Genomic DNA, 24,474 nt, shown 5'->3' with positions numbered 1-24,474 from the left:
ACTACCGACAAAACTAGTTTTTATTAAAATTAATAAAACAATTATTTATATTTCCTTTAAAGTAACTTGCAGCTTAAAAAAATCTTTTAGCTACACTAAACTTACTTCAAACAATTCTTTTGAAATACAAAAAGTTATGCAATATGTTTTTCAAATAGTCACTTAGCCTTAACTGCATATTTATTCATGTTTTAGTTCTAATAACAACAAAACCACTCATAAGTTGTCTTATATGCTGTTATAGATGATCGTGTGGTAAACTTCATTGTTTATTACGATGGCGAATAATAAAAATAAACAGATATTTAAAGAACTGGTATACATACTTTTTTATGCTCATTAAATTAACAAAACAGTTTGTACAGAGTTGAATCTAGTACGTCTAGTCGTTAATTTTACATTTTAGTAAAAAAAGATATTTAATCATTTTCTCATACTAGCTGCAGATTATAGAAACTGTTATACAACAGAATGTTTTTAGTTTGAATTAATCGACGAATAGACAACTATTTTAGTATTAAAATGTTTTCAGTAAAATTAAATTTTGCTACAAATTTAACATGACATCAATTAAAACTAAAAAATATTTAAAACAATAACTTAAAACTTATATTGATAACCTCCAGAACAACTATTTTTCTATTTTTTTTTCCTATCTGCAAGTTTAATTCAATATTAAATCAAAAAAAGAAAAAATGTTAAGTTATGATAGCTTTATTTTAGTCAAATTTATTTAAAATAAACTAGATTTTCTTATTGAAAGATATTTTAGAGCAAACTACGTTGAAAACTATGAAACTAAATTAAAGTCTAGATTATCATCATGCTTTTACCGGGTTAGTTTTTAATTAGTTAAATTGTTATTATGAGCTAGATATTTAGTGAATTAATTTAACACATAACAAGCACAACAAATATTCATAACCACACAATTATTATTGATTTAACATACGAATTTTGCTAATATATTGTATTTGTAAATGTTTTATAAACAATGAACTTTACCGCAATATCAACAACAACAGCATCCGAGACAATCCTACGACCGGTTTCGTCCTTATTAGGACTCATCAGGCAGGAATAGTCGCGAGAAACCGCTATTGTGATCTTAAACAAGCGGGCTTAAGTACTAAGTACTGAAGCGACCGTTTGTGGGTAAAGTTTAAAAAATGACACAGCTATATCATTCACAGCTCAACGTCTCAGACATTGTCAGCTTGTTGTGAGACTGTAGTCTGCGCTCGTTTGATCAGTTTTAGCCAATATTTATTTCGGCCATCATCAACAATGTTGAGATGTTTTATGCCATCGATAATAAACAATGAACTTTACTAATTATCGATGTTTATCAATAAGGAATAAATAAATTATAGAAAATTAAATAATAAATTATAATAACATATTTAATTAGAAAAATTTTCTTGCCTGGTTTACTAACTAAGTGGTTAGGTTTAAGAAACTTTACCTGTAGTTAAATTTTCAGATAGTTTTATAAAGTAATGATAATAAACAACACGGTGATTTAAATCACTAAACTATATCAAACAGTTATCCAATTAGATTAGTTCAAAATATTCAACATTAGTGAATAATGTAAGTTTTGTAAGAACTAATTAAGTGTCTAATTTAAATTATAAATTCAAAAAACAGTTTTAAACACTAAAGTTGAATTCTCCAAATATGCTGATGTTATGCAGAAAAGTGAACCAACAGAAATTATCACAAACATTAGTACCAAATTATTTTTAGTAGCAGAAAAAATAGAGGCTGAAAATGAACAAAAACTGAAAGAAAAAAAAGGCTTTAAATGTAATAATATTTAACATTCCAGAGAGTAAAAATCCAACTCATAATGCACTAGAAAGTTGCAAAAATGATCTAAAAATTATTCAACAAGTATTAGGAGAAAATAAAATAAAAAAAGAAGAGTTTAAGTCACTTTAACGAGTTGGTAAAATTGCAGATAACAAAATCAGACCAATTATAGTCAAATTAAACAATTTAGCATCCAAACACAGACTGTTAAGACTGAGAGATAATCTTTTTCTGAGACTATATTTTAAGTTGGATAAAACGTGTAAAAAGTTAAAAACCATATTTACAAACATTTTTCACAGAATTAAATTGTTTATAGCGAATGTTTAACAGTTAATAAACTGCAATATGGTTTTATTGTTTTATTATTTTACGATTTCTTTAATAAAATAGCATTTACTTTCAGTATTTCGAATTATTCTTTTAAGTATAGATATAACATTAAATACCATGTTTATTAAATCAACATATTATCCATAAGTTTTATGCTTTAAAACAATCACTACTAAACGTCCTTAAAACATTGATTGTAGCTAAATGCTTGTAAAAGTATAAATCTTTTTTAGATTTTTTGAAAAAAGTAGTATGAATTTGAACATGTTGGATGATACCATACAAAACTTTTATTTAAAACTAGAACTTCTGACGTTGAAATTTGAGTGGGTAATACTCATAAAACATTGACGTACTCCTTATTTCTAATCATTTAAAACACATCTAAAAAGTAGCAACAAATATAAGATATACTTAATTGTAGTTTTTTTCATATTTTATCAGTGGTTGTAAATCAACTTACTGAAATCAGTTAAAAAATTTACCCTTACTTATAATCCTTTTTTTATAAAGGAGTTGAAAAACTAAGGTTTGATTAAATAGAGTTAATTAAAAGTATCAAATAAATAATCAACAACTTCATTAGCCACTTTATTTGTGACTTAAAACTAACACGGAAATACAGTACATTTAACAGTGGATTTCCTTTATATTTAATTTTAAGATTTAGTTAAACATTGCAGGCTAATTTTAATTGCGTCATTTGGAGTTTGGTTCAGTATTTCCACTAAAACTAAACTACTTATTTAAAGTCTAGTTGTTTAGTTGGTTTATGTTATAGCGTTTTATGATTTATTTTATTTCTATAACTGGTTCAGTTTCAGTTTTCTCGTAACGTTAACAGATTTTCTTGTAATTTTTTTGCTTTAAAGTAATTATAAAATATATTTTCCTATAAGTATTTTATTTTTACCAAATCTATCTTTGTACTGTTGTATAGATTTACATACTTGAAATAATATAAACTAACACCATTTTCCAAAATCCTTATTCGTGTTTTTGTGCTCCTATGTAGTTTATTTTGTGTTTTCATCCTTTAAATAATCAAAATCAAATTTAATCAAATTTTTATTAAACTCTCTTTTCTTTTAAACAAGAAAATATTTTATAATTTTTTCTTTCATTTTTATCTTTTAATTGTAAATAAATTTTAACTAGTAATATACAATTATTTATGTTTAGTTATGGCCTACACGCATTTTAAGTTGTTTAAGCAATTAACTAACTAACTTTTAACTAATTTTAATAAATTAAACATTAATATTTATGATATTTATATATAATAACTATTCAACTTGTAACGTTTGATATATTTGTGGCAACTGCATTATAGCTTTTCAACATATAATTCTATTATACGTTGTAGAAATAAGATGTCTATTGACAATTCTTATTTGCTTTTGCTGTACTTTGGAAACTAATGCCTTTAATTTTATCTAAAAAAGTTGCTTAGTTTCTTTAAATCATGCTTTTGAAGTCCTAGAGTTTAACAAAACTAAATAAGAATATATTTAAAATTATTAACATTGTTTTATTTCGTTTTTTTTTTATCGAACACTTGTTTTTTTCTTCACAATAAGTTTACAAGATTTAGTTTCTCCAGTAAACTACCTTAAGAAGTACTTAACTTTTTATTTTAAAAGAATTCGGATCAAAAATCATATTTTACATAAAATTAATTTTAAAACTGATTATAAAATTTTAAAGTCAAGTAAAGTTGAAATGACTTGTATTGAATAAAAATATCCCGAAATTTTCTTTCTCTCAAGTTTAAATATCGAAGGTGAACTAAAGCTGAGAGATCTATAATTTAAGAAAGAATGTGGTTTATAAATAGCAGTTAACAGAAAATGAAGTCTATTTTATACAATTTATACAGTAAAACCTAAACTTATATCACAAATATAGCTCAATATGAACGATGAAAGTTATTATTGCTTTTAACATTTGTCAGAAAAGATCGAAATAAGAAAAATTATTTCCAGTTTAAATATAAAACAAAAACTTGCACTGTAACTAAATAAAGCTAACGTTGTTTCTATATGCTACACTAACAATAAACTTTTACAGAAATTTTAAATATAATGCTACTACGAGGAAAATAATATATCTTTTTAAAACTACTCAAAATTTGTTATACTCTACTATATACGTAACTAAAATACATTTTAGATATTAACGAATGTAAAATTTATTGTATTACAATACAAATAAATGAATTAAGAAATCAAAATGAGATTCTAAACAGAAAACGTTATTTATGCTTTTCTTATTTTAACAATTGATAAAAAATGGTTAAAATTTAAAGATTTTATGAACAACTTTAAATCTTTAAGTGACGTCATTAAAATTTTAGAATAACATATCATTTACTTTCAAAAGACAAATCAGAAGTGACTTCAAAAAATTCATCATTTCTTTTTAGGACAATATTTTAGCCACTGATATGTGGCTATCAAAGAAAGTAAAACAGAAACCAATAATGAAGAAAATGAAACATGCAATTGAACTAAACTAATGATAAGTGATTAAAATAAGTAAAGGGTTTTGCTAAATTTTACCCTTATAAACTACTAAATGACAAAGACTTGTTAGGATATTAAAAAAAAAATATTTTATGGATGCCTTGAATTAGACCTTTTGGTATATTATATTTTAGTTTAATAGTTAGCTAATGATATCTTAAATAGTTAAAATTAAAAGAAACTACCAATTAACGATTTAGTGTTATGCAATAAATAAATTTATATTGATTCAACTGATTTAGCTTACAACCTAACTACTGTTTTAACTTTGTCAAAATAACAAAGTTAAAAAAAAACACTATGCTCAAAATTTATTCTAACAATATATTTAACTTATATAACTTTCTTTTTACTGAGTCATAAATGTTTAAAAGTAATCTAAAATGATAATTTTGCTATAAAATATATATTTTTTACACTTGTTTTAAATTTAAATTTACAACTAAGAATGATAAATCTAGACCTCTACAAGCATAAAATAACTAAAATAACAATAAACTTACAATTAAGTTTAATCTTTATAAGGGTTTCTATAAAATAATTTTATTATTACTTTTTTGTTTTATTTGTAGCACTCAATTTTAGAAAACTGTAAATAGTCTCGATGTTATTAGAAATTATTAATATTGTTACAAGGTTTATGACTAAGCATTTGTTCTACAATGAATTTGCAAGGTGATTATAAAAGAAATATTTGTGTAACTTGTGGAAAAAATTTTAAATCTAAGTCAGCGTTGGTTATGCATGAAAGAATTCATAATGGTGAAAAACCTTACAATTGTTATGTTTGTGGTAAAAGTTTTACACAAAAAGGTAGACTGAAATCACATCAGCTTACTCATTCTGGCTTAAAAATTTATCAGTGTGAAGTTTGCAAAAGATGTTTTGCTAGAAGACAATATTTAAAAATACATGCAGTAGTTCATACTGATAATAAACCATTTAAATGCAAACAGTGTGATAAAAATTTTACTCTAAAAACTAATTTGACAAAACACATGTTACTTCATAGTGGTAAGAAAGATTTTCAGTGTGATGTTTGTCAGAAGAAGTTTGCTGTTAATTATCTTTTAAAACGACACATGTTGACTCACACTAAAGAAAAGCATTTTGATTGTGAAATTTGCAAGAAGAAGTTTTCTCAGAAATCAGGTTTAAACCGTCTTTTCAGAGTTCACACTGGAGATAGACCATTTGGATGTGATGTATGTGGTAAAAGATTTACACAGAGTTCTAATAGGAACAATCATTTGAAATTTCATAAACGATGAAAATTGTTGCATAACCAACACAATTATTTCTAGAGACCGATTATTCTGGTAATAAAACACAGTATTTTGTGTAAAAATTTTAATGTATTTAAAAATTTTATAAAATAAAAATTTTTGAAATATTTTTTGTGAAATGACCTTATTCTTAAATTGACTAACAACATCTTGCTAACAAACTGAATCATGAGTACTTTAAGTGTTTCAATGTGTGAAAATAAAGTCCTTTATTGAAACAGATCATTGAATTTTAAAAATATTTTTGCTTTTTTTTTTCGAAATAGATAGTTGTTATCGCATTATATGTCTTATATATACGCTGTATAAAAATAAATCAGACTCGAAGTGTTTGTACTGTGTTGTTTTTTAAACCTGTTTGATTCTGAAATTATTGAGCTGTAAAAAAGAGAGATTTGTTTGTGTAAATGTTGAGGTTATGCTAATTTAACTAAAATATCAAACCTGAATATAGTTTTTGGTCTAAATAATTGGTTTTTAAAATGTATTTTCTAGTTTTAAAGTAAGCGTGTTTTAAACTAAGCGTGTTTTAATATTTAAATAAATTTTTAGTTTTACAAGTGATAATGAAGTACATCTTTAATATAAACAATTTAATTTATGGCGCAAATTTATAAAATTATACAGAACTTTTATTAACTGACTAAATGCGAAACATGTTGATCATAAAAGTGATACAAAAAATAGAATATTAATTTAGTTTACAAAATACTAATAAATGGAATAAGGGTTTCCAATTCTAAACAATTTTTACGCAAGAAATTAAAATAGTAGACAACTTTATAATAGGGGTTAACAAACACATTGAACTATGTTTTTAATTTATCTTAAATGCAAAAGCACATAAAATTCTGGAATTTTCAGAGATTAAGAATTGGTTTTAATTGTTTTAATTTGGAGGTTGAATATTAATTTAGGTAGCTTAGCTGTATAATAATAATTTATTACTTAATTTAACATATGTTACAAAACTCTAAGAAGTACAGTGCTCAATATAAAGAGCTTAATAATTAAAACATATTTTGTTTAACATTTGTAAACTTAGTTTAAATTACTAGATTTTACCACAATATGTTAACAAAGTAACCAAGTTTTAGTTTTACTATTCCCTAAAATGGACAGTACTCATAGTTTTCAAATTAAAATAAATAAAAATGAAATTGCACAATGCATAGATAAAATATAATTTAGCCTTTTATTAATTATACATAAATTTTTAAATTTCTTTCTAAAAATGAATGTTTTTCGAATTAGAATAGTTCAAAGTTTTTGATTTCATTATAAAAACTTCAGTAAACCTAGTATTTATACCTGGTGTAATAGCGTCACAACTTAATGGTCATCCGTAGAAGGTTGTTTGTTTTGAATTTTCAAATTTTAGCTCGATTATGACGTCTTAGGCGGGAGAGTGAATGAAACTGATGACAACAACATTATGAAATTCATATGAAGTTTGGCGCCTTAAAGAAAACAACTAGTAGGAAAATCGAAGCCCGCCTTAAACAAGTATCATAATCAATAGTATAATTTAATAAGTTTTTCAGTTTATTGTTATGTAAGATGTTTTCTTTTAATAAAATAAATTATTGTAATTATAACATTCTGACGGTTCTGTATTTTTTATGCAATAAATAAAAAACTAGTATGATAATAGAAAGCTATATGTTTTAGTAAAACAAAATCGATCTAAATAAAAGAAAAACCATTTGTTTTTAGCATTTTACCGATTCTAATAATTATCTAGATTTATTTATTTTTGGTGGCAGAAAAAAAAGTTTAACTACTGTTATGAATAGTTTTAATATATAATATGCAAAGTAAGCAACATTTGCTATTAAAAATGAATAAATTTTTAATATACGATATTTCTTTGTACCTAAACATTGAATGACGTCATATAAAGCTTCGATGAAATTAAAAACTATGATAATATATATAATTACTTAGCTTATTACTTAATTGTAGTTTCTTTTATCAATATAATTTGTAAGTCATAACAAAATGACTAGTTAAATGATTAAATTATTTTATGCTATATGTAAAATAAAATGTAAAGAAGCGTAAACCTTGTATTTAAAAATCCAAAACTAAAGTAACTGCATGAACAACATACATAAACAAATTAATATTCTAACAACACAATTTTAAGTGTTTTTGTACTATATATAAGACTTTAAAAACTAAGTAATTGAAGTCTTCAATATAATTTAATAATAATTTAATATAATATAAAAAGTAAACAAAAAATTCAAATATTTTTAAGAATATTTTTTTTTACAGCGAACTTTGTTAAAACAAGTTGTCTAAAAAATAATATTATTTTAATGATTTTAATAGTGTTTACTTTAAAAAGGACATTATTTAGTATAAATACCTAAGTAAATTTTCAGTTTCATTATTTAGTTAATTTTTCGAGTAGTATAAGATTTTCTTTTTATGATCGTTACATTTTAATGTTTTTTTTTCCAGTTTTACCTTATAAACTCTGAAGGTAAAAAAACGTTAAATACATGTAACTAATATGTTGCTAAAATAGTTAATGTTCATGCCATAGATTTTAATAATATTTAGACACAATGACATAGCAATTTAGATAAACATAAACCACGTTTTAGGAATATAAATATTTTACTAATTAAGTTAGCTTTATAACTTTGTATTTAATATAATATATAGATAACATTTAGAACAAAATTTAAGTCATAAAACACATGACGTAAACAACTATTCTAACCTATATATTTTTAGTACTTTATATTAATCCTTGGCTTTATTATATATTCTTAAAATTTAATATTTTTCAGCTTATCCAACATATAGTTTTATTTGACTTAAACGTTTTTATTAGATTTGTACACAGTTTCTAGTTTAAATTTTGTTTTAAAACATGTGTTTAATGTACGTTTAACATTTTATGTAAAAGAAGAATTTAAATTTTTATTGAAAAAATGGAAAACCTGTACTTTTCTAAAATTGTTACAACTATTTATAACGAATAACGTTAGATTTAAATAAAAAACATATTTAAAAAAAGCATAAACACACTGACTTTTATTTATACTAAACGTTTTTTTTTTAATGATTTAAACAAATTTCAATACCAAGTTTTGTATAAAAAGGAATATTTATATTGAAAAATAATAACTTTGAAGTCGTCAAAGTCCCTGATGTTACATAACAAATAAATACAAAATTAAAATATAATAAGTCTTTTAAAATATACTCTTCTAAGGACCCTATAAAAAATAAACTGCAAATAAAGTTTATACAGGTAGCATTTATATTTTTACATAGTAAATATTCAGAAAATTAACAAATAATAAAAATGTTTCTATTAAAATAATATAAACTATCGTTTTTTTTTAATGAGACTATTATATTCAAAAACGTTTTTTACATTATGTAAGTTTTTAAAAACTGTCGAAATGTTTTTTTTTATACGCCAGGTGTTTTGACCAAAACATTTTAGAGTTTATTTTACTTTTGGTCAAAAAAACTAAACTGTAATTGCTTGTTATACAGTTATAGTTATAATCTAAATCTTATAATATTAGTTTATAATCTTAATAGTAACTGTCTGTAATAATTTTTCATTAGATTTAACTTTCAGTTACAAAACAGAAAAAATGTATATACACATTTGATAACACATACAGATACATTAATAAAACTTATAATAACAATATAAAGTGCATAAAACATATTGTTTTAGTTTTTATAGTTTGATTAAAAAGTAACTAATTAAAACTTGTTTGCTTTGCTGAGTGTGTAGTATTGGTTAACTTAATAGTTTTCAAAACAACTAGAGAGTAAAATAGTATAATGCAGAGATCAAAAGGAAACACTTTATGTATAAACTAAAATATAAATTTAAGTTACAAACCAACATAAAAAAAAATTTTTAAACTACAAAACTATTTTTCATAAATATTATTAACATTATCATATAAATTATATATCAACTGCTTTTGCTATAAACAAAATATATGTATCGTTTAATATAAACAAATCTCCCTTTTTTTCAAATTAGTTTGAAGTATCTAACTATTTATCACAAAATTTTTACAGTAAGGCATTTTAAAACAAGTTGACGATTTGTATAATGAACGAACTTTCTGTAAAACTTTAAGTATTTTAAGACATGGTTTGGATTTATATTTGCCACAGAGTTGTAGCTTAAAATTTTAATAACAAGTGGTTTGCATGATATATTGGAACAAATTAGTTTTATTCTTTAATTAAAAACTAAAAATTGTTGTACAATCAATATGACGTCGCTGATATAAGTTGTTATATGTTTAATTGATATAAGTTCTAATTTTAAGGTTAAGACTAAAATATATCACTATAAAAATAGAACAGTAGAACTACAAAAGTTCTAAGAAAACAATATTTTTTTACAAAATACAAATTTATTTTTATCTAAAATAAGTAAACAAATACTTATGTTTCATTAAAACTAAAATGCGGCTTAAGTGTACATACTTTACTTTTAGGCTTCACTTTTGTTATTTCAAGTACTCGTTATCAAAACAATAAAACAAAAATTATATTTCTCAAATAGCCTTTTAGTGACGTCGTTTAGCTTCACCGACAAATATATTATTTACCTTTGTAAAAATTTTCATGCAGCGTTGCAAAATTCTACTTGTCGTGAATATCTTAAATTTTAGCGTGTAAATGCTGTTTTCTTGTTTATTATGACATGTAATTAACAAAATCAATTTAGCTAGCTTAATATAGGTCATGTTAACAAATAACCTTTAATAAAATATTTGAACCAAAAACTAAATAACTGTATTGTTTAAATAGATTCTCTTAATAAAAACTTAGTCAAGACAGTTTCTACTAATTTACATTTACAGCAATCTTTCGTTTATTTACGCACATTGTGTCCACAGAAAAAGTGCGTAAAGATACGACAGGCACGAAATATACTTACTATAGTGGCTGCTTTTTGATATTGCTTTTAGTTAAAAGCAGACTAGGGACTTTTCCACTTTTAACAATTTGTTTACTTAATTTATAGATATGTAAACGAAAGATAAAACTATAAATATATTTAAAAAAAAATTTGTCTAAAAAAATAATACTTGTAGAAAAATTTTACTAATTTTAATGATGGTAGATTTTTTTTTTTGTGACTTATTTAATACTTAACATTTATGTTCTACTCTACTCAGGAAATTTAATTTATAATTAAGCATTCGTTTACAACTAAGAAATGGTATGGTGTATATATTAAAATTGGTTTCTATAGCATTTTACAAAAATATTAATTTGGTGCTGTAATGGTTTTCTTCTTTTGAACAAAAATATATAAAATATAAGATTAACGTTTAAGAAAATTGTTAATGTTACTAATGTTACTAGTGTTAATGTTACTACAACTCTTTTTAATTTGACCTTTGCCCATAAATGGATAGTATGTATAATTAAAAGTATACAACAAACCTAATTTGTGCCATATTAAATAGAATCTTTTTTAATTTTTTTTTGAAATTTTAAGAATTCTAAAAAACGTAACTAAATGAGAGTGCGTAAAGATGAGTGAGTAAACTGTATTTCAAAACGACATAAAAGTAACAAATGTTGATAGTGTATTCAAAAAAAAAAATGATTCGCTTAAAAATGTTTTAAATGAAAAAAAGTACTTGTCAAAAAACGTGCATTTGTTCATTTTCCAAATAGTAGAAGTAAAATTGTTTTGTTACAAAAATTTTTTCCTCACTAAAGATTTAGTTGTTTACAGTCTGAACAAAGGGATTAGCATAGTTTTAGACACTAAAGATAAAAAACAGTTTACATTTTTATATGCTCTTAAAATAAACATTCTAGCATTTTTGTTGTTAAAATTCAAGTTCAAAAAAAAAATAAAAAGCTTTTATGATTTTCTTAATTTTATATAAAATAGCATTGAAAAATTTTTTTGGTAAATCTAATTGATGTCACTTAATTATAACGGAATAAATATAGTTCATTTATGAGTTATTTTTATAGTAAGTTTAATTTAATTATGTTTTTAAAACATTCTATAAGTATAAATACCTTCTATATAAAAAGATTACTAAAATATACATTATATTTAAATATTTTGTGCTCATAGTTAAATCATGCCCGGTATTTCTTTGATTAAATCATTTTTAGTTTATAAAAATCTTTAAACTATTATTTTTTGCCATCCGCTCGGGTGAAACTTATTATACATGATACATTAAATTGATTTAGTTTTCAATTTACTAAAAACTACTGTTTTTGAAGTTATATAAAAGATATACAGTGTTTTCTACAGTAATTTTAACTTTTATAAAAAAAATTTTTGAAAAGTAAGGTTAAGCATAAATTTAGTTGACGAAAATTTATTGATAAACACTTTGCTCAAACAAATGAATCTTAAGATAGTAGACAATTAAAACGAAGAGCAAATTATAGAAGCGTTAAAATGTTTTATTTGATACTAGTTTTAATAAAATAAGAAAGTAACTTTCATTAACGTAGTTTTTGAGTTTTCGTGGATTTATAAGTTTTAAAAATTTATATCCATGTTGTGGATTTTTTCGTTTCATTTGGTGTTTTATTTATTTTAAAACGAGCTTAGAATATTTATATTCATAATTTTCAAACTTATTCTTAAAATTTATTCTTAAATGTTTCGAAACTTTAGCAATATTCGACAAAACAAAAAAAAATTTAAACCTTTAAATACTAACTAACCATAAAAGTTTTGATTTTTAAGTAATTCCGTTTTAATGCTTTGCCTATAGAGTGTTTTTTTATGTTTTTTATAATGCTTTTTATTTACTAAACATAAACTTTAAATTAAATAAAAAATTTGCCAGCAATGTAATAACTTCTACTTAAATATGCAGAGCTGTTTATTTGCACAAATTGATTTAATTTTACAATGGTTCTTATTTATATTCAGAAAGTGGATTCAAAAAATTACATTAAAATGATTTATTTGCAAACAAGCAACACTTAAAAAATAGGTTAAAAAACTTATAAAAATTTCAAATGCTTTTAAGTTTTATAGACTATTTAATTCTAATTTTAATACTTTTAAATTTGCTAGATAGTGAACTGTTTTTAAAACTCTTAATGACGTCTTCAAAATTTTCAAAGAAACTTTTATACATTATTTAGTTATAGATTAAAAGTAAGTTTTATAATAATTGTCTGTAATAATTCTTCAGTATTTTAAGTCACTGTTATGTGGCTATTACAACAGTTAAAAAATTGATTTTTAAATTGTTTTATACAATTGACAGACATACAGAGTGTCATTAAAAAAACGTTAAAAAAAAATTTTTTTTAAAGCGTTGATATAAGTTAACAACTTTTAAACTATCTTAAGCTAAACTATATTTACAAATTTTTAGACTTCAATAGTGTCAAAAATATACTTTAATTCATACATACAAACGTATATAAAAAATTATAAAAAATTAGTTACAATCAATATACATGTTGTAAAGCATTTTTGATCTTATATTTCCAAAAGGTAAGAAATAAACGAAAACAGTTATGAAATTATTATATAATTTTACGGTCTCCAGTTGTTTTACCTTAGATAAAGTCATAAAGTATATAAAAATAATTTAAGGTAAATTTGTGAACACTTTTATTTGTTATTTACAACTAAAAAATGTTATTAAAAAGCTTTATTATAGATATCATATTAAATTATTTGTAGTAAAAAACCTGACCTGAACTTAAAATTATAATTAATTTCTAATTTTATTTCTATCTTATGAGTTTAAACTATTTAATGCTAAGTTTAATTTTTATACAATAAGTCATGAAAAACTTAAAACTTTAAAAACCTAGTAAAAAAACATATTTGTATAGGATTAGAAAGCTAAAAAAAATAAAGATTAAAAAATAAAGATTTTTTTTACATTACCGATACATTACAAAAACTATAAGTTTAGATAGAACTGTCAAGTAATGAATATACAAAGTTATCTTAGATAAACTATAAATAATAAATAAAGCAATGTAAAAACTTTTGTTACTACTAAAGTTGTTCATAAGTTAAATTAAAAGTTGCACTTACATTAACAGTAGTTCAATTAAAAAGATTTTTATTTAGATTTTAAGTTTTAAATCATGGGAAACTAGGGTGCATTTGTTGCCCCTGAAAAATAAAAATTTCGAAATTTCGAAAAGTAAATTTGTTTTAGGTGTTAAGTAGCCTCGTTGCTGTTAGCATGTTAGAGCTAAACTCCTTTGATAACTTTGCTTTATAATGGTATATTTAAAAAGACAAAAATAGACTATTTCACTTAAGATCTATCTTCTGCTAACGTTATTTGAGATAATTACCTCAAACTCTAAAGAAAATTTTCTTTCTACAGTTAGAAAACTCAGTAGTAACAAAGTTTAAAACAATACAAATAAAAATTTATGCAAAAAAAAAAAGTAAAATACTTTTTAAAAGTCTTTTTTTGGTTATGATATTCATAAGAAAACATACGGTAAAATTATTAGTTTTTATTTAATTAATTTTACTTTATTTAAATTGTTTTTTTTTTCTTTAACATAATTACTTAAAATACTTAAAACCTTAAAACCTTAAAACTAGCCTTAGTATAATATAAACCAGGGGTCAGGAGCTTTTTATAAATCGCGGACCAAATTAACAAAAGAATTGCTCTCATTTAGTAAAAGTAAGTCTTTGTGAGCTGCAGTTTTTCTAAAAAAATTCTAATATTCAATAAAAAACCAGTATAATAAAAAAATAATGCAGTAAAATAAGCAAAAAAAGAGCACTACTGACAAGTTTTAACAAAGTTAAAAGCCAAATTTCAAGTTTTTACCCTAAAAACTTTTGTTTGTGTTATTTTTAAGATGCGTGTTGTTAGCTAAAAAGTACCTTGCGTGCCGCAAAATTTGGATTTGAGGAAATTTTCGAAACAATATAAAATGCATGAAACATGTATGTAGTTTAGTTTCTACAATTTGCTTAAAGTAACAAACTAGAATTTGTTTTTTTTGCTGAAGATGAATAATTGATAAAAAATATTAACTTAAAAAATTTGAATAAACTTAGAAGAAAGTAAAATGGTATAACAAAGAAACCCAAAGAAACCTTTTATGTTTACACTAAAATAATAATATGAAATACTAAACCGCCGATAAAAAAAACAAATATTTTTTTACAAACTACAAAACTAGTTTTTAATCAAAATTAATAAACAACTACCCAATGTTTTGTTTAAAGTAACTGGCGACATAAAATAAATATTTTGACAACAATAAATTTACTTCATATACAAGTTGTTACAAATAAATAAAATAAATATCAAATTAAGTCTCTTAGTGACGTCATTTTGATTTACCAACAAATTATTTTTATTTGTAAATAAATTTATTTGGAATTGCAGAAACCAGCTGTTGTACGCCATAAAAGTATTGAGCCCACAAATACGGCTATAACATATTAATGTTGTGTATAATACGTTATTAATAAAATCAATGTTATTAAATTATCATTAACATTTTTTTATTAAACTATATAATAACAAAACATATATGTTTTATATGCTGATAAAATTTAAAATGTCTCATGTTTGTTTTTAAAATTCAAGTTTAAACTCAGACAAAGATTTTTTTAATATTTGAAATTTTATACTTAAAATAATTAAAAGGTTTTCTGGGTAAATCTAAGTTACGTTACTATTAACAGAGTAACACAATTCCTTAAAAAAATTATTCTTATGGTATACTTAATTAAATTTTGTGGTTCAAAACTTAATGGTAAAATTAATTATATACACCTCTTTGTAGAAATATTACTATTTTTATACATTATATGTACAATTTTGTGCTCATATTTAAATTATGACTAGATATTTGATTGTGATTACACAATTGACAGAAAATAAAAAAAGTTTTTTTTCAGTTATAGACATATTCTCGACATTGAAACTTATAATACATAAAATTAATTTAGTTCTCATCTACCAAATACTATAATTTTTTAAATTAATAAAAATAAACAACAGTATTAATATAGTATTTATTACTTTTAAAAAAGTCTGATAGATATTTCAGATAGATAAGTTTAAATATAAACTTAAATACTCATAAATATATTTATAAACACTTAACTTAAATAGTTTTAAGGTCTTATAACACGTAATATATAATAAGTCTGAATAAAATAAGTAAAGAATTAAAAAAAAGACATTTTTTAATATCGTTGAAGTATTTTACGATTTTGAGTAGTTTCACAAGTAGCCACATTGTAGCTTAAAATATTTTCAACATAGAGTATATATTTTTTAGAAAATTAGATATCATTCAAACATAATACATATATTAAAAACTATCAGTCATAATCAAATAACGTTACTATCATAAAATGTACATTGAATATATCTGTCCAACATAGTCTTTATTTTAAAATTGTTTTTAAGCATACTTACATTTGCTAACTTTAGTGATTGTAAACTAATTAAGTTAAATGTAATTGTTTTGTACTGTAGTCCTAGGCCTGGAGTAGGAACTAATTTTAATTAGGGGAAGTCCCCTTTTTAGTTTATACTTAATATCTAATAAGGTTTAAGTTAGTAATAATTAAATTTGTAATAAACTTAATATAAAATTTTTTTGATGAAGTTAATTTATTGATAAAGTGATATTAATGTGACGACTAGAAAGTAGAAGTAACAAAGCAGCTAGTAGAAAAAAACTGCGAAAATAAACAGAACAAAAAACAACAAAAATAAAAATTTTCTTGATAATTTTTTTCAAATGTCTGAATGTCACAATATTAGAAACAAAATTAAATCTGACTAATAATACATAGTCTCAAAATAAGTCGTGCTTCATGCACAATACAATAATAAAAATAAACATAAAGATCTTATAAAATGAAAATCATAAAGTAGTTCTTAAATTTAATTAGTGTCTTAAAGTTGGTGTGCCTTCCGCACGGTCTTAGGGCTGATCTGAGCGTAAAAACACTGTTATGTTACTTGATAAACAATCATCTAACGCCCCCTGGCGGTTATTTAAAAAACAATAAAATATACATTGTGTTTAGGTACTCCATAACAACAACTAAAAAAGTATTGAGTTTTAGATTGTGTAATAAATAAGTATATCTAACCTTTTTTCAAAACTTAATAATGAAAATTATTAGTAAACTTAATGCAGATAAAACGTAACATTATAGTAAAAAATTTTTGTTACTTAATTTGATATAACTTAAAATCTTATGATATTTGAATTTTTTTAAGACAAATATTACACTAATACAAGAGCGAGATGGCTCTAGTAAAGTCATACGTCTTTTATTTATTCTTGTTCAAAAATAAATCAAATTTTCATTAGAACTCAGCAGGCATTTACCCTTTAGTTAATTTAAAGTCAAAAATATGAATAATAAAAGAGCTTTGATTATCTTAGAACATACATGAATAAGAAAATTTAGTTTTAACGGTTAAGTAATTTAAAAGATTGCATAAAGTGTAACCAAAATTATAAAATTATAAAATTTATAATAAACAACAGAAAGTTTTTTAAATGATTTCAGATTAGTATAAAGCCACTTTTTTGTGTCTTAAAATACGCATACAGAAAATATATAAAAGTAAGACAAACTACTTTATTTTATATTTTAAACTACTTATTAGGGATCGTTAGTGAAAAAAAAATGAAATCACTACTGAAACTTGAAATATAAAAAGATTTTTGTTATATATTCAAATAGTTATTTTTTTTCTTAAAGCTTTAAAAAAAAAATGTACTGTTAGTGAAAAGGAAAAATATTAAATTATTTTTACTTGATTATTTCAAGTTTGTTTCCAACATTAACTATTTATAATTAATCCTGACAATTAAAAAAATTATGACAAGTCGAAGATCAACTTGTTATAGTTTTAAGTAATATAAGATTTTAATTTACCTACAAAATTGTCATTTTTATTTGTAGATAGATTTTATTATTACTGCACAATTTGAACTTGTTTTACCCACATAAATTTTGAGTCCACAAATATGGCAATAACTTATAATTGTTGTTTATGAGATGTTAATAATGAAAATATTAACTTATCAACCTGACGTAAGCATATAAGTAAATATTTTTACTTATAACTAAAAAACTGTTATGTTTATTTGGATTTTGTCAATAGAAAGTTAGTTAGTGAAACTTTGGTAATTTACAGCTAAATAGAAACATGATATAAAGATTATTAACATATATATACTCAGTTACACTTTAAATCTTAATAAACAGTTTAAAATTAAACAAAGTAACAACAAAACAAAACTGTTTTAAGACTCTCAAATTAAATTTGGCACATGTTTGTGTTTCAAATTCAAGTTCCAACTCAGACACAAGACATTCTAAATTTTCTTAATTTTACATTTAGGAGAGTTAAAAGGATTTTTCAGGACAATCTAAGTGATGTCAATATCAACAGAATAAATATAATTCATTCGAAAGTTGTTTTGTGGTAAATTGAATTAAATCATGTTGTTTAAAAACATCTACATCTTCTTTGTAGAAATATTACTAATTTTATACATTATACGTACATTTTTGTGGTCATACTTAAATTATTACTAAGTATTTGATTGTGATTACATAATTTACAATAAATGTATTTTTTATTCTATATTCAGTAATAAACATATGCTCGACATTGAAACTTATGATATATTAAACTAATTTAGTTTCAATCTAGTGAATACTATACTTTTAAAAATTACTTAAAACAATATAACAGTGTTTTTGTAGTAGTTTGTATTTGAAAAAAAAAGTTTAAAAATTACCTAAATACTAATAAATAAATTTATACACACTTTTATAAACAAAAGTTTTAGAGTCTCATAATAAGTAAAGTACAATAAGTCTATATAAGATAAGTAAAGAATTAAAAAGAAAACTAACTTTTAATACGACGAATAATTGTTTTACAAACAAATAATAAGTCTTTTACGATTGAGTTAGTTTAACAAATAGCTACAGTGTAGCTTACAAAATTTTCAAAAAAGAGTAAATATACTTGAGAAGATTAGTTTAGATTTAAACATAACACATATATTTATAACTGCTAGTTAAAATCAAACGATGTCACTCTATAAAATATTTGGTAAATATATTTGTCCTACATGCACTTTATTTTCGAATTGTGTTTTTATGCATACTTACATTTGTAAACTATAGTGATTTTCAATTAATTAAGTAAAACTTTATTGCGTTGTAACGATAGAAGACAACTAGAAAAAATATCTAGTTTTAGACTGCAAAATGAATTAGTATAACTAACCTTTTTTTAATTTTATTCTGAAAATTGTTTGTAAAATTATTGTAGATATAAATCATAACTTTCACTAATACATTTCTTGATACATAAGTTGATATAACTTAAAGTATTATGAGATTTCTATTATTTTACAAGCCAAATATTGCAACAAAACAAGAGCGCGTTGACGCAAGCCCCATACGTCTTTTATTTAAATTTAATTATATATTTATATAACTTTCATTAAAAACTGAGCAGGCCTTTACCCTTTAGTTAACTTTAAGTGAAAAATGTGAATAATAAAAGTTAAAAGTTTATTTCAGATTATACTCAAATAAAAAGTATAGTTTTAACGGTGACGTCATTTAAAACATTGGAAAAGTTGTAATCAAATCTATTTCTTGTAAACAACAAAATGTTATTAAACTGATTTCAGATTAATATAGAGCTACCTTTTAGTAGCTTAAAATACGAATTCAAACAATATATAAAAATTGAATATTTTTTTTTAATTTATAGTATAATTTATTTATTAAGGATTGTTAATAAAACAATATGACATAACTACTATAATTTGAAATATGAACAAGTTTTTGTTGATTATTGAAATAAAATAATTTATTTGTTAAATAGTTTTTAAAACAATGTGGATACACTGTTAAAAAATTAAAAAATATTAATTAATTTTAATTAGTTGTTTCTAGTTACTTCAAATGTTTTACTATTAATAATAAAATAATGACATTGAACTTATTTAAAAGAAGTCGAAGATCTGTATGATATATAATTTTTTAGAAGTTTAATGAATTTTTAGACTGTGTTTAAATTAATATTAGCCACAAGGTTGTAGCTTAAAATTCTAACAACAATATAGATGATTAATTTATTGAATGTGTGAATTTAATGAACTGTAGTATTTTACTAAATATGAATTTAAGATAATAGCACAAAAAAAGATGACGTCCCTGATAAATGTTTAAGTATAATCTACTATAACTAAGTTTTTACATACTAAAGAAAAAAGTAGAATTATTTTAAGTGAAATACACTTTAAAAAAAAAAATTTGCAGCACAAATACAGTAAATTTGAATAGAGCAACTGTATATAAATTTAAACTAATATATTTTTTATCGCTATACATTAATTTTTAATATACTACAAAAAAAACTGTGATTAACAATTTTTTGTATGTGCTTATAAAGTTAAATCTTCATTAGTGTTTTTTTTTTGAATTGAACTTACACTTTGAATTAATATTTATTTTAAAGTTGAGTACATAACATAACAAAAATTATTTGACTTTTAAATTTATTTACGTAATATACAAAGTAAAATTTATAACCTGCGTTAGAATACTTTTATCACAAGGGTATAATGTAAACTTACAGGTAATATGGACTAAACAGCGTGATGATATTAGGCAAAATTACGCGTTGTTTAAAGCCATATAGCTTGGCTGAAAACAAATTAAATTTACCTGCTGAAAAATAGAAGAAATTAAATTTAATCATGAATATATTTGTAACTATGAATTAAAACTTTCTATAAAATAAACTACTTCAATAGTAGATACTTTTTTTTTTTTTTTGAAAAAACAAATCTTATAGAAATACTAACCTGTTTTAAAAATTTAAAATAAAATATAAATAGTTTTATAAACAATATTTTATGTAAGAATAGTACACGAAGTTTAAAGCTTTTATGTGCGACTGATAAGGATTTATAAAATACAGATTTGAAAAAACGTTTTCACACTTGACATATACAAAAAAAAAGTTTTTACAATAATCTTAATATGTTATAGTTGCCTGCTAAAGTATAGAACAAATAAAATTACTAGGAGTACATTTGTAATATGGAATGTAAAGATGTTTAATAAACAAACTTTATTCAAATTCCAAACATATGTTTTTAATACAACAAATTGTATACCAACGCATGATATATTATGACGAAAAAGTATACTAACATATGTAAAATTATTAAGAAGTTAGTAGTTGCATATTAGTAGTCAGCATTTATACAATAGAAAATAAATAAAAGATTGATTAAAATTTTAAGATAGTGAGACAAAACTGTTAGGTTAATCGAACTTATCATTCTTATTAATGTTAATCTTTGATTGTTAACTTGTACAAAGTGTGCTTAAAATAATTTCAAAAAGTGTCAAAAGTTATTTTTGAAATAATTATAAATTTTTTTAATTTTATTTTACTAACTTTCCTATAAAAAAATTATTAAACGATGAAGAACAGTTAAAGTGTTTTGAAGGAAAAATTGAAACATATTTTTTTGAATTGTAGTTTTAGCTCATGTGATAAAGATTTTCTAAATATTAGATGATTAAATACTTCATTGTATATCAAAAATTGTTACCACTGTTATCATTTGAAGTTCTTTATTTTAATTTACATGTAAAAAACATACAAATATTATAAAACATTTATCAGTTTTCAATTTTTAAGTTTAAATAGCCAAAAATTAAATGGAAATTTATAACTTTTTTTTAATTACTCACTAACCATTTTAAGAGTAAGTAAGCTTATTGTTGCCAGATAATTATCATACATAATTAACACATAATTATAAAACAACTTATAGAATCTAAACGAAAAGAATGATAAATACTATTTTGAATGAATTATTATTGTGTGTGAAAAATAACACCAACCATATATTATTACATGTACCAATGCATCCTAGAAAGTTTAATTATCATAAAATAAAGTCCATAAAACAGAGAAAACAACTTATTTTTCAATGTCCGCATACTAAGTAGTTTTTTTGATTAGTGATAGCTTATACTGAGGTATACCTTATATATAGTATATTGTTAGTTTTTCTACGTTAATATTAATTTTAACCAAAGACGTATGATCTTGTTTAATATACCTTATCGATTGAAAAATAGACCTTTACTGTCCAAAGCCATTTTTTTAATAAACATAATACAGTTCTAAGCTTAAATACAACAAAAAAGTTTTTATTAAAACGAAATAAAGTTTTAGTTATCTAACTTTCAAAAAAGCTTATTAAACTTTATACATACTTACTTTTAATTTTTGTAGAGCAACCTAATAACTCACCATATAACAATTAAAACTTAAAAAACATGTTTTACTATATCTTTTTCTTATGATTTAATATTATTTTTAAAAGATTTTGCATAGTTTGTCAACTTAGTATTTTTTATTACAGAATTGCAGTTTGATAATCTGTTTAGCGGTAAAATTGTAAACTGTCTGATTCTGAATAAGTATGTTTTATGTTTTAAAACAGTATCATAATCCCTTAGTTGTTATTAGAGATAAAAATTCCTTGGTAAGTTCGTGCCAAAGAATTTTAAGCGTTTTAAAATAACAAAAAGTTATATTTAAATAAAACAGGTTTTATGTTATTACTATAATTATTTTTTTATATTCAATTTGTCTTTTACTAATCAAAAATTAAAGTTTTTTTTTAATCAGTTTCAATATTTTAGTTTTAGTATTTATAACTTTAACATCTTGGATGGATATGTTAATAAATCTTTTGAAGTAACCATTGTATTTAATATTTTAAGAACTTATTAAAAAAGTGACATTAACCGATTTACATACTTTATTTAGTATAATAAACATGTTGAAAAATTAAAAATAGAACAGTATTTTTTTTTTTAAATTTAATATAATATTATTCAAAACAAAAAATTAGTAATAACTTTTTTTAAATATTTCAATTACATTTAGCTGAGTGTATCATAAAGTGATTTAGATTTCATGGTAATCAGCTAATTACTGTTCTACAGTAATAAATAAAAACAATTAAATTTTATACCTGAAGTAAAAAATTTAAACTTTTTATTATTTCATAATTGACTTGTTTAAATAAATCGTTGTATAACAAATAAAACATTTCTTTTTCAAGATTTAGGATTGTTTTGTTTTATTATTACAAAGAAAATGTCAGTCGATGATAAAAAGCATGTTTGTGTAACTTGTGGGAAATGTTATAAGTTGAAATCAGCACTGATTGTTCACAAAAGAGTTCATACTGGAGAAAAACCCTACAGTTGTGAAGTTTGTGAAAAAAGTTTTTCGCGGAAAAGTAATTTGAAAACACATCAGCTTTCTCATTCTGGCTTGAAAATTTATCAATGTGATGTTTGCAAAAGATGTTTTTCACAAAGAAGTACAATAAAACGCCATGCAATAGTTCACACTGATAAAAAACCATTCAAATGTGAACATTTTGACAAATGTTTTACTCAGAAGGGTAACTTGACAATGCATAAGTTGATACATAGTGGTAAAAAATATTTTCAGTGTGAAGTTTGTGAGAAAAACTTTGCTCGAAAATTTGTCCTTAAACAACACATTTTGACTCACACTAAAGAAAAGCTTCATGAATGTGAAATTTGCAAGAAAAAGTTTTCTCGAAAATCAAGTTTAAATGCTCACGTTAGAATATACACTGGAGATAGACCATTTGGATGTGATGTTTGTGGTAGAAGATTTAAACAAAGTTCAAATAAGAACAATCATTTGAAAGTTCATAAACGATAGAAAATTATTTTATAACAAAACCTTAATAAACTTTTCTAGTAATAAAAAAAAAGTGTTTTGTGTGACTATTTTATGAAACTTTTATAAATTAAAATTTCGTAAAATATTTTTTATGAAATACTCTTACACTTAAATTGACTAACAACATCTTGCTAATAAAATGAATCATGAGTACTTAATATGTTTTTATGTGTTTAAATTAAGTCCTTTATTGAAACAGATCGTTAAATTTTCTAAAATATTTTTGATTTAAAATAGATAGTTGTTATCGCATTAGACTTCTTATATATACGATGTATAAAAATGACTTCAAGTGTTTGTACAGTTTTATTTTTTTAAACCTATTTAGTTCTGAAATTAATGAGTTGTAAAATAAAAAGAGAGATTTGTTTGTGTAAATGTTTAGGTTTAACTAGAGAGTTTAGAACAAATAAATAAGACACAGTAATCTATCCACTAATAGGAGATTGATAATTAATAATTTATTATTTTTGAGAATAAACAATTACTCAGTTTCACCGCAGAGCGGATTTTCAAATTGTAAATCTGTGGTAAAATAATAATATTAAAAATGACAAATATTTGAAAATTGGTTTAAGTTAAGCTGATATTTATAATTACAATGAATATTTATAATTTATATCTCACACAGGTATCAGTTTTATTAAAATAATTTTATTAAAATATTTTATTATTTGTGCATATATTATA

The 24,474-nt window shown here is 22.6% G+C and overlaps 1 protein-coding gene across 1 annotated transcript in view; it reads left to right on the top strand.

Moving 5' to 3' along the window:
* Window positions 1-23,763, top strand: part of LOC145832086 (uncharacterized) — a 30,482-nt gene extending 6,719 nt beyond the window's left edge. Inside the window, exons 2-5 of the mRNA XM_082939445.1 lie at window positions 5,349-5,542; window positions 5,630-5,878; window positions 23,158-23,277; window positions 23,524-23,763. Coding sequence (XP_082795571.1) covers window positions 5,349-5,542; window positions 5,630-5,878; window positions 23,158-23,277; window positions 23,524-23,763 — 803 coding nt within the window. The remainder of the gene's footprint in view (window positions 1-5,348; window positions 5,543-5,629; window positions 5,879-23,157; window positions 23,278-23,523) is intronic.
* The last annotated feature ends 711 nt before the right edge of the window (window positions 23,764-24,474 follow it).

Source organism: Thalia democratica, chromosome 3 (assembly GCF_965202585.1).
Source record: "Thalia democratica chromosome 3, ktThaDemo2.hap1.1, whole genome shotgun sequence".
Taxonomy (NCBI): Eukaryota; Metazoa; Chordata; class Thaliacea; order Salpida; family Salpidae; genus Thalia; species Thalia democratica.
The sequence above is the reverse complement of the archived record's forward strand: the minus strand, read 5'-3'. Positions and strand labels throughout refer to the sequence as shown.